This window comes from Lynx canadensis, chromosome B4, assembly GCF_007474595.2.
Source record: "Lynx canadensis isolate LIC74 chromosome B4, mLynCan4.pri.v2, whole genome shotgun sequence".
Lineage (NCBI taxonomy): Eukaryota > Metazoa > Chordata > Mammalia > Carnivora > Felidae > Lynx > Lynx canadensis.
Genome location: NC_044309.1, coordinates 24,103,054 through 24,115,825, shown reverse-complemented (window position 1 = coordinate 24,115,825; position 12,772 = coordinate 24,103,054). Strand labels below are relative to the sequence as shown.

At 40.5% G+C, this 12,772-nt stretch overlaps 1 protein-coding gene across 1 annotated transcript in view; it reads right to left on the bottom strand.

Annotated features, from left to right (window-relative positions):
- Window positions 1-12,772, bottom strand: part of MYO3A (myosin IIIA) — a 229,463-nt gene that overhangs the window by 28,136 nt on the left and 188,555 nt on the right. Inside the window, 2 exon segments of the mRNA XM_032593843.1 lie at window positions 9,502-9,646; window positions 11,713-12,613. Of these exon segments, the coding sequence (XP_032449734.1) occupies window positions 9,502-9,646; window positions 11,713-12,613 (1,046 nt within the window).

The window sequence follows — 12,772 nt, the reverse complement described above, 5'->3', positions numbered from 1 at the left end:
ACCTTGTTGATTATACTACTGTATTAACTATGCTATATAATTTCTCTTTGAATTGATCTCAAGTAGCTAAGTAATATGGTGTCAAAATATGTAAAGAAAAAACTCAGTTTCTAGTGCTGCTATTATTGGTCTTTTTGTGTGCATTTTAATCAAAACTTTAATGGGACGTTGAGGGGGGGATTACATTGTTCATTACTCTCCTGCTTCCATGTTAGCTCCATGTTCTTCCTAGTTTAGAATAGGTACAAAGTATGGAATGAGGAGAAATAATTTGAGTGTAGAAAAGTGTAGCTGTTTCCATTGAAGGCTTCTAGGTCAAGTATTTTGTCTGAACTAATTCAGTTAACGCATCAAAAATCCACACTTCAGAGCGTAAACTTATGTAAGATAAACTGTTTAATATGATCAGTGTTTAATATGTAGTTAAATACTGAAAATAAATGATTCTCGCTGAATTGTAAGATTGTAAATAAAATCATTTAATTTTATATACTGAGTTTTTTTCTTAAGAGACCTGGAGAGTTGGTATTACTTCTTATGAAGAAAGAGGAATAGCAAATGAATTCAGGTAGCTAAGTGTTAGGTGGGAAGCAATACAACTTTTGAAATCTCTTTACCTTCTACTCTTAACAAAAAAATAATACTATAAAATATATAACCCAGCATTATTTGAACTACCTGGCTTTCACATGAATGTAAGCATGTTTATAGATGCAGGAGGACATCTATTCTTGGATAGTTTGCAAAATGCATTTCTAGGTGCCAGCATTAAATGGCAAGATGACAGGCAGTCCTTAAAAATAAAGCAGATCAAACCTACATCATAGTAACTGAAAATAGAAAGCATTATTGCATGGATCTAAATGCCATAAAAATTTAGAAATAAATAGAAAATTGTAAGTTTTGTCCCCCCTGACATTTACTCTGAAAGCAACATAAAAGCATTTGTATTATATCCACTGTTTGTGTGCATGGCAAGGGGCAGCTTTGATCTAGTGTTGAATTTTCTGTTGATATTACGTAGATGAAGCATGGGAATTACAATAGCATTCTTATTTGTTAACCTTGCAACCCATTAAAAAATTACAGCCTGTTGGATAGTCATAGCTTCTTTGTAAAAGGAGAGAAAGAGAATATGCTTTTGTGTTATCCGAATTTATTTGTCCTAGAATTAATCTTTTTTCTTCTCTTCACAGTGGTCAAAACAAATCGCCAGGTGTACCATAATTAAGAAGAAAAACATCCCCCCCCCCCACCACCACACTATTCAGGGAGTAATAATGCAATGTCATTGTATACTTATGAATACAACAGCATTTATTAGGATCTATGACCCAACGGCCATGCTCCAGTTACACATATCCTACACTACATTTCTCTCAACAAAAATGCAGGTACAATTAGCTCATATCAGTTTCAATTTATTACAACTGTTACCAAAACAAAGATATAAAATAAGTAGTTCATGTGCTTACCTTATTTTATTTTTAAATTTCATAACTAGATGCTCAGTTTTCATTTGGACATTATTTTACCTCGACACTTGTGCACATTAAAAAGATACGTCTCCCAGAAAAAGAAACCTTGCAGAATAAGGTTAGAGCTTGTTAGAATTAATTTGAAAAACTTAATTATCTTCCTGGACTATCCATGTTTTCTAGGGCTTTCTTTAGAATAGGTAAGAAGTTTCCCCAGCTATATTATATAATCCACCTACGGCTTACTGAGTTCTTACAACAGAGTTCGGTGTAGCAAATAGTTGAAGGTGCCTATGGATTTGTGAGAATCGTGAGAGAATTAAAATTTCAGATGACTCTTAGCCTTATTTTAATGACGGAGTTATTTGTAAATGAGCTTGATTTTGTTTTCCCAAGTGAAATTTTTCATGGGGCGGGGCATGGTTTGCCATGAAGGTCAGTACTGTAGGGGTGGCCTGCTGAACCTAAACTAAGAGCGCATCAGCTAAATCTGCCTCCACAGGTGAGGGCAGCTGCTTGGACTGCAAGGTGCCAAATTCGGGGGTTGGTTATCCTGTTGGTCTAAGGAGACAGGTCGGCTATATATTATAGAACTTTTTTTCTTTCTGACTGGAGGAGTTTAAAATCAGATAATATACACAAATCCGTGAACATTTAAAGAATGTAATGTGGGGCGCCTGGGTGGCTCAGTCGGTTAAACTGTTGACTCTTGATTTTGGCTCAGGTCACGATCTCATGGTTCGTGAGTTCAAGCCCCACGCTGGGCTCTGCGCTGACAGTGTGGAGCCTGCTTGGGATTCTCTCTCTCTCCCTCTTTCTCTGTTTCCTCCCTGCCTTGTGCTCTCTCTCTCTCAAAATAAATAAACTTAAAAAAAAAATAAAGAATGTAATGTTACATTTTTTTGTTTTTATAAAAACCATACTTTCAAATTTTCACTCCTCTGGTCACTATAGTTTGTTCCACTGTAATTCAAGGAGGAAATTAAACAGCTTTCTGGCCAATTAATAAGCAGTTACTGAACGGCTACTGTGTGATGAAGGTATGATAGGGTAACAGAAAAATGAGTGCACAGTAGCATATGACATGGCATAGGGTTGAAAATCTCTTTGAGGAGGAAAACACTAATCGACACCAAATAACTCTGAAGTTAAATAAGTACATGCTGACTTATTTAACTGATAATCTACTTCCTCCAACTGTGCACCTGCCTACCTGTGTGAACTTTGTGATGCCTGAAGGTGTATGAAGAAAACTGAGAAAGTCACTAGAGCTGGAGGAATAGGGAATGGGTGGTAGGAATTCCTGGTTTAAATGTGGTTACAAGGGGGACGTTTGGGTGGCTCAGTCAGCTAAGCGTCCAACTTCAGTTCAGGTCAGATCTTGGGGCCTGTGGGTTCGAGCCCCATGTCGGGCTCTGTGTGGACAGCTCAGAGCCTGGAGCCTGCTGCGGATTCTGTGTCTCCCTCTCTCTCTGCCCCTCTTCTGCTTGTGCTCTGTCTCCCTCTCTCTCAAAAGTAAACAAACATTAAAAAAAATAAATGTAGTTAGGAGACTGGCAAACTTGTGCTGTTTTATAAAGAAAACAAGAGTCCAAAACTTAGGTTGGAGTTTTCCTATCCTGAGGTGAGACAAGCCCATCCAAAGGTACAATGAAATGGATCTAGAACCATTGCAGGGATTAAATACTGACCAAGAAATATCTGGCTCAGTGTGTGACCTCAGTTGGAATTCTTTATATTTTCCATAAACTTTCATAGACTAGTCAAGAAATTTTTTAAACTTGCAGAGATCACTAAAATATACGAACACAGACTATACCCAATGATAAAGCCTAGCAGATGTTGTGAGTGTAATCTCCCAAAATGCAGCACAATGAACATTTGCATCCCCTTTTCCATTTGTATCTATTCTAATATTAAAAAAACTCTGGGGAGTTTAGTAAGTAATTCCTAATGCATAGGGAATTCAGTGGAGACTTTATAATTCTCTTCTTGTTCGGTCAGTATCATTCTACACAACACCCTAAAAACCTTCTTACTGGGGCTACTAAGGTGCTAGGCTCCGTGGTGTTCTTCCCAGCTCTCTGGTTGCTCCTCTTTGCTGGTTCCTCTCTCCCTGATCTGTATGTGTCTGAACTCTTGCTCTAGACTTTCTTCTCTTGCGATTGGTGGACTTCCTGAATGACCTCACGGCTTCAGGTGCTACGCACTTATCCACCTGTCTGTTGACTAACCTCTGCTTCTGTTTACCTCCTCAGCCTCACTGCATCTGAACCACCATCATCTCTTGCTGGTCTTCCACCTTTATCCTTTGTGCCATCAAATTCTATCCCTATAATGCAATCCAAAGGATCTTTCAAAAATGCAGTTGTCTATAGCGGGGTTGAGTATCCACTGTACAACAATTCAGATGTACAAAATTGTAACCTGAGTTTCTTAAAACCAGACTTAATTTTTTTTTTAATTTTTTTTTTTCCAACGTTTATTTTATTTTTGGGACAGAGAGAGACAGAGCATGAACGGGGGAGGGGCAGAGAGAGAGGGAGACATAGAATCAGAAACAGGCTCCAGGCTCTGAGCCATCAGCCCAGAGCCCGACGCGGGGCTCGAACTCGTGGACCGCGAGATCGTGACCTGGCTGAAGTCGGACGCTTAACCGACTGCGCCACCCAGGCGCCCCAAAACCAGACTTAATTTTTACCTCTTGGTGTTCGTTTCCATTTTCTACTGTTACATTATTTTTTATAAGTTTATTTATTTTGAGAAAGAGTATGTGTGAGTGTGCAAGCAGGGTAGGGGTATAGAAAGAGGGAGAGAGGGAATCTGAAGCTGATAGTATGGAGTCTGATGTGGGGCTCAATCCCACGAACTGTGAGATCGTGACCTGAGCTGAAACCAAGTGTCAGACGCTTAACCGACTGAGTCACCCAGGTGCCCTTCTACTGTTAACATTTTTAACGAATCCTAGTTAAACTCAGTCTCTTTCAATTTTCTTAATGTCTTATGAGTAAACTTAGTAATTTTAGGTTTCTGACACTCCTCTTTTCTCCCCGGGTCACATCTAGGTTGGGGTTGGCAGACTTTTACAGCTTCACGGTGTCAGTGAAAATAGTCCATCTGCTCTGTAGTTATTCCCAGATTTTCATCAGCATCTGCTGAGAGTGACTGCTATCTAGTCTCTGGTCATTGTCATCTACTACTTCTGCCAATGTCCTCCCTTTCTCCTTGGTTCTGGGTTGTCAGGTCCACCCAGATCCTCTCGGTCCTCAGGCCACTTCACGCTCTCTTGCAGGCTCTTCCTCTGCTACTCTCAGGGACACAGGACAACTCAGATGTTTGCCAAGTTAGCCTTAAAGCAGTGGAGTATAATATGTAACCTCTCTACGTGTGTTCAGAACAAAAAGCGCTCCCTCTAAACCTGGGGTCAAAGAAATGTCACTGAATAACAATTCTCCCCCTAGAAGCTAAAAATTTATCTCTGATATTTTTGTTAGGTCCATTTAAAAACAAATAATCCAGTGAAGAAATGGGCAGAAAACATGAATAGACACTTCTCTAAAGAAGACATCCAGATGGCAAACAGGCACATGAAAAGATGCTCAACGTCACTCCTCATCAGGGAAATACAAATCAAAACCACACTCAGATATCATCTCACGCCAGTCAGAGTGGCTAAAATGAACAAATCAGGAGACTATAGATGCTGGAGAGGATGTGGAGAAACGGGAACCCTCTTGCACTGTTGGTGGGAATGCAAACTGGTGCGGCCACTCTGGAAAGCAGTGTGGAGGTTCCTCAGAAAATTAAAAATAGACCTACCCTATGACCCAGCAATAGCACTGCTAGGAATTTACCCAAGGGATACGGGAGTGCTGATGCATAGGGGCACTTGTACCCCAGTGTTTATAGCAACACTCTCAACAATAGCCAAATTATGGAAAGAGCCTAAATGTCCATCAACTGATGAATGGATAAAGAAATTGTGGTTTATATACACAATAGAATACTACATGGCAATGAGAAAGAATGAAATATGGCCTTTTGTAGCAACGTGGATGGAACTGGAGAGTGTTATGCTAAGTGAAATAAGCTATACAGAGAAAGACAGATACCATATGGTTTCACTCTTATGTGGATCCTGAGAAACTTGACAGAAACCCATGGGGGAGGGGAAGGAAAAAAAAAAAGAGAGGTTAGAGTGGGAGAGAGCCAAAGCATAAGAGACTCTTAAAAACTGAGAACAAACTGAGGGTAGATGGGGGGTGGGTGATGGGTATTGAGGAGGGCATCTTTTGGGATGAGCACTGGGTGTTGTATGGAAACCAGTTTGACAATAAATTTCATATTAAAAAAAAATGTCAGATTGAAGAATAAAGTGAACTAATTTGACTTTCTAATCATATTCTAACCATTTAGGTCTCTTCAAAGTCCCTGACAAAGCAATTTTGAGAAAGAAAAACAGAACTGGAAGCATTATACTTCCTAATTTCAAGCTGTATTATAAAGTTATAGTAATCAAAAAGAGTATGATATTGGCATAAAAACAGGCACCTAGACCAATGGAACAGAACAGAGAAACCAGAAATGAACCCAAGCATATATGTTTTGATATGGGCACCTGAATACACAAAGGGGAAAAGGCAATTTCTTCAACAAATGGTGCTGGAGAAGCTGGATATCCACATACAAAAAGATGAAATTGGACTCATCTTGCATCACACAAAAATTCAGCTCAAAATGGATTAAAGACTTAAGCATAAAACCTGAATCCATAAAAATCCTAGAATACAACATAGGGAAAAGCTCTTTGACATTGGCTTTGGCAGTAAATTTTTGGACATGATAACAAAAGCACAGGAAAGTATATCAAAAAAGCTTCACTACAGCAAAGGAAACCATTAACAAAATAAAAAGGCAATGTATGGAATAGGAGAAAGTATTTGAAAACCATGTATCAGATAAAGAGTTAATATCAGATAAAGAGTTAATATCCACAATATATACAGAGAACTCACACAACTCAAGCAAACACCAAGCCACCCCAATTTAAAAACTGACAAATGACCTGAATGACATTTTTCCAAAGAAGACATACAAATGGCCAATAGTATTTGAAAAGGTGTTCAATACCACTAATCATCCAGAAAACGCAAATCAAAATCACAATGAGATTTTACTTCAACATCTGTTAGGATGGGTATTATTAAAAAGGCAAGAGAAACACACATGGCTAGGATGTGGAGAAAGGGAACTTTTGTACATTGTTGGTGAAAATGTAAATTGGTACAGCCACTACAGAAAACAATATGGAGGTACCTCAAAAAATGAAAAGCAGAACTACTATATGATCCAGCAATCCCCCCTTTGGATACATATCCAAAGGAAGTGAAATAAGTACCTCAAATAGGTATCTGTGTTCCCATGTTCATTGCAGCATTGTTCACAATAGCCAAGATATGAAAACAACCTAAATGTCCATCAACAGATGAATAAAGATGTCACACACACACACACACACACACACACACACACACACACACAGCTTCGTAGGAAGCTGCCACCCCTCCCCCACTCCTCCTTTCCCTTTAAGGACAGGGCTGAGCTGCTTACTCAGGGACACTGCCTGGTTTCCCTGGCTTCCCTGCACCACCAATACCTCACTGCCCCACATTTACCAGGGCTGCGGCACGTATAACCAAGAGGGAAGCTGAAGTCCCCACCTTTCCCCTCTGCTTCCAACTGTCAGCAGGCCATGTGGGCCTGGGTCACAGGAGGCTGTCAAACTGATGCGCATCTGGGCTCTGACTTGTGAAGCTGCTTCTTAACATCAAGAGGTTCTGGGCCAGGGCCTGAGAGCAGTGGTGGTAGAAAGGGCAAGAGAGCCACTTTTTTTTTTTTTTGTGGATAATTTATTATCACATTAACTAACATATAGTGTATACAGTGTAGTCTTGGCTTCAGGAGTAGATTTCTATGATTCATCACTTACATAACAAAACCCAGTGCTCATCCCAACAAGTGCCCTCCTCAATGCCCATCACCCATTTCTCCCATCCCCCAACCCCTCACCTCCATCAACCCTCAGTTTGTTCTCTGTATCTAAGAGTCTATTATGGTATCAAAAATCTATAAAGAACTTACCAAACTTAACACCTGAAAAACAAATAATCCAGTGAAGAAACAGGTAGAAGACATGAATAGACACTTCTCCAAAGAAGATATCCAGATGGCCAACCAACACATGAAAAAAGGTACAACATGACTCATCATCAGGGAAATACAAGTCAAAACCACAATGAGATACCACCTCACACTGGTCAGAGTGGCTAAAATTAACAACTCAGGAAACAACAGATGTTGGAGGTGGATGTAGAGAAAGTAAAATCCTCTTGCACTGTTGGTGGGAATACAAACTGGTGCAGCCACTCTGGAAAACAGTGTGGAGGTTCCTCAAAAAATTAAAACTAGAATTATCCTATGACCCAGCAATAGCACTACTAGGAATTTATCCAAGGGATACAGGAGTGCTGATTTGTAGGGACACATGCACCCCAATGTTTATAGCAGTGCTATCAACAATAGCCAAGTTAAGGAAAGAGCCCAAATGTCTATCAACTGATGAATGGATAAAGAAGATGTGGTGTGTGTGTGTGTGTGTGTGTGTATACACATACATATATAGATATAATGGAATATTATTTGGCAATGAAAAAGAATTAAATCTTGCCATTTGCAACAACATGGATGGAACCAGAGGGTATTATGCTAAGTGAAATAAGCCAGTCGGAAAAAGACAGATATCATGTTTTTACTCATATGTGGAATTCGAGAAACTTAACAGAAGACCATAGGGGAAGGGAAGAAAAAATACATTACAGAGAGGGAGGTAAACCATAAGAGACTCTTAAATACAGAGAGCCATTTTTGTTTTCAAAGCTTCACTACAACTATAGACTTGAAAATAATGTGGCAGGACAACTGACTGGAACATGAAGATATTTTCTCTTCCTCCCATATCAAACAGTCAGGCTCATCTTAGTAATTTTCTGCCTAAGGGGTTTTTGCAGAAGCTGCATGAGGTTAGCAGGATTTCCGGTCTTTGGCAACACCAAAGTCATTGCAGAGGTGATGCCAGGTGTCTTGGTAGGGATGGCGAGAGAGCAGGAGGCCTCCAAGAAAAGTCAGGGAAAATAAATATTCTCCCAGACAGATGTCAGCAGGGCCATCAGTGGCTGCTTCTGGGGGAGGTTATAAGGCTGCAGAAAGGATGGCTACCTGAAGCATGTATGGACCAGGTGAGACTCCTGACTTGACAGTTTCCAGGTACATGCTGAGGGTAGGGGAACAGCACAGCTCCTGACTTGAAGGGGTCATGACGCCAGCGAGGAGATGGGTGTCCCAACAGTAACTGTGTAGGCAAATAACTAGTGACCACAGGCTCAGGCTCTACCCGGTCCTTTGGTGGATGTATAAGACCGCAGGGTCTTTGCACAGCCCTGGAGAGGGGAAGGCCTGATAAATACTGAGTTTGAATCCCCTACCAGTTTAGCGAAATGGGGGCAGACTGTGACACAGTTGATCAGAAGAAAAATATAATAATGCATTTGGAATGGAGATTTGAACCTCCCATAGTCTACTTAAGGTTGCAGATGTTGACAAAGGAATAGATATTTACTTTTTTGCTCCCTCTCATCAAACCTGCATTCTGCCCACTCCTCCAAACTCCATGTCTATTTCCTTCTGGTGTCATTTGAAAAGTTCTAGTTAAAGTGTATATGAAGGGGGGGAAAAAAAGAAAAAAGAAAAGAGGGGAGAATGAAGTCAGAGAAAGTAGAATGTGTGTGGAACATTCTGGAAAAGTTTTTATCTACACATGAGAAATGGAATGAAGAGAAGGTTCTCCCCCAAACAGTTAGAACATAGTTACCTCAAACCTGACATAGAATAAAGGTCAGAAACTAATAAACAAATAGAGTATCTGGCACTATGTTTCCCTTCAGGAAGTTCTAACTACTGATTTTACCTGAGAGGCACTGCTGAGAAGAAACTCGTCTATTAATTGGCTTATGAGGATAGACACCCAGATAAAGAGGCTTCAGTTGCTGTGACAAAATCATTTCATTCAGTTTTTTCTGCAGAATGAAATATTCTTCAGATAACTTTGATATCTAAAAAGAAGGTCATGTGTCAGATTAAATCAAGGAAAAGAATTCAGAGGGCTGCACATGTACACCAGGATCTGGTAAATTCCTGATTGACTGTCCCCGGGACTCTCACCCACTTCTCCAGAACCTACCTTGAACCATGTCTGAAAACCCAAGGTCCGAAAAAGTCCTCACTTGACCAAGCCTCCCCCTTGGTGCAACTTGTGCATCTCACATTTTCCATTTACAAACTGCCAAACGTGTCATGCTACATGAGGCATTCTGTCCTGATCTCTCTTCCCTGGGGTCCCTGAGATCTGGCTTCTGTCTGTACCATTCTGTAGCAATTGCCTTTATGCTTTTAGCCCACAGAAGCCTTTGGTTGCCTTTGGTTGTGTTAACCCCCTCCTTTCCTTTCCGGTGTTCTTAGCCTCAAGTCAGGGCTCCTCTCCTCTGGCTCCTCTCTTTCCATCCAGCTCCTCTGCCTCTCTCTGGTCTGCATCCTGACCCTGTGGACATCGCTGTACTGCTGGGCTGTATGTGGAGCTCCTGCTTTTCCACCTCTAGCTTTGTCCCCCGGGAGTGCTGAATCTACTTCCACGGCATTATTATCCAGCTCTATGGAGATGATTTAGTAATTCTGCATCTCCTCAATGTCCCTGATGTGTAGCAGGTCAGGTTTCTAATCCCCAGTTTGGTCTTTAGAGTAAGCAAAGTATGCACCAAGGAAAGGAAGGACTGCATGCATATTAAACTATGTCCGTATGCTTAAAAAAAAAAAGGAACAGGAAAGGGCTGGCAGATCTCTACTAAAAGCTACAAGTTGGAGATGTTTAGGCCACACCTATAACATGAAAGTGGTGCCCAAGAGTGGCTACTGTGCTTTTGCATGGACTCAGTCACTGTCAGAGACGAAGAGCAGAGTTTGGGGACCCAAAAGTATTAGGCAATCCCTCTTTGAACTAACCCGTAATGATATTTCTTCAATGATTGTATATACTATTGATTACCCTGGTGATGCATATTAACTTACAATATGCATTTTAGAGGTCATCTAGTTGAAATCCTTCACTTTACATAAGAGAAAAATAAAGGTGATTTTCTTAAGGTCACACATAAAGTGATTCTCTTAAGATCAAACACCTACAGGGGCGCCTGGGTGGCGCAGTCGGTTAAGCGTCCGACTTCAGCCAGGTCACGATCTCGCGCTCCGTGAGTTCGAGCCCCGCGTCAGGCTCTGGGCTGATGGCTCAGAGCCTGGAGCCTGTTTCCGATTCTGTGTCTCCCTCTCTCTCTGACTCTCCCCCGTTCATGCTCTGTCTCTCTCTGTCCCAAAAATAAATAAACGTTGAAAAAAAAAAATTTAAAACAAAAAAACAAAAAAACAAAAAAAAAGATCAAACACCTACAGAGAAGGCAAGACCTGGGATTGGCATTTCCAGCAGCAGCTCCCTGTGGTCTCTCCCTCCATAGTACTAAGTAATCAGTGTTCCATGTACACCCATGAGAAGTGCTAAAGCCAACTGCCCCCTTCTAGAAACAGCCAAAACATGCCTACTCTTGGCACACGATATACTCCAAGAGGGAATTGTTCTTTGCAGTTTCTTATTGTCACGATGAAACATGTAGATTTCTACCTTCATTGCATGTATGCCTGAGTATGGCTACATGCCTAATTTTGACACCTCATTATGTCTTCTTAAAATCTGGGGCAGAAAAAAGCATAGATTTTAGAGGATTTATAACACTTTTTTTCTGTTTCTTTTTCTTTTAAACTCTAGTGAAAGATCTCAGAGAAGGAAATCTGCATTGTCCAATGTCAACATTTTAGTAAGCTGCATAAACCAATGACTAGTCTCTTGACTACAGAAGGTTTCCATCGTATTTTATACTACTTCTAACAGCACATCGTCTTAAAAATTTATGGCTATTTGAATAGCAAAACCTTTGAGACATTCATTAAAGAGGGTTGCAGCCTCATAAAAAGATGAAATAATTATTAATAATTATTAATTAATGGTACATTTACTTCAGTTACTGTGTAGTTCCCAGAGATTTCTACTAGTAAATAAATCTGTTTGTTTACATACCTGTTTTGAAAAGATTGCCAAATCACATGCTTCGTTCTCTAAAACTGCCTTTGAGTCTCTATCATTCTTTGTCCTGATATTACAGGATTCCTCATGTTTTGTGGGATAGGAGTACAAATCATGGGTATTTGTTGCTACTTCTGTTGGTTTTGAAACAACCTTTTGACTTTGAAAAGAAGACATCCTGTCCTTCTGTAATTGCTGCTTTCTCTTGTAGCCCCGGTATTTGCTCTGAATGAACACTGCTGCTCTATCTTCCTCCTGGGCGTGCATGCTGGCTTGGGCTGGCCTCTCTCTGACCGACCCAGGCGTCAAATGGCTTCTCTGATGGCTGCACACTGGTGCATTCTGGGTAACTACAGATGTCTTCTTTTCTTTTTCCTTGCTATCTCCATTTTGATGAACCGACCTTTGGCTAAGACTGGGTTCCAAACTTTTTGTTAAAGAAGGTTGCTTTGTCTCATTCTCCACCACCCAGAGTCCTGGGTAGCTTGGCCTTTCCGAGATGGCCTTCCTTTCTAGATATGCTACTTTTGATTCTTCAAAATTCCTTTCCTCTGCATACCTTTGGTAGTAATTCTGGAGCACAGTGTTCTCCTCCACTCTCCTTACCTTACTATTCTCTTCCAGGTCTTTCGCGTATTTCTTCTTAGGCTGTCCTTCTGTCCAAGGGTCCCCCACCAGATACACTTCCTGCTTAGCCTCTTCTCCATACATGTTATTCATTTTTTTCTGAGTTTGATGTCCTCTGTTGTTACTTTCAACAGCAATCATGGCTTCCCCTTCAACTCTGAAAGTAGAAGTCTTCACTGCAGATGTACTTCCTTTATTATTTGGAGCTGGAATGACTGTTTCGTTAGTAGGGACCACATTTTCTGTCTGTTTCTTCACAAAAGATTCCCTGTGTAAAACATACTGCATCTGAATATATGATATTAAACTGGACCTTATTTACCTGTATAGTGTTGGGAGAACAGTAACAGGGGCAAAAAAAAAAAAAAACAAAAACAAACAAAAAAACCCAAAAAACAAAAAACAAAAAAACCTCCAAATAAAAACT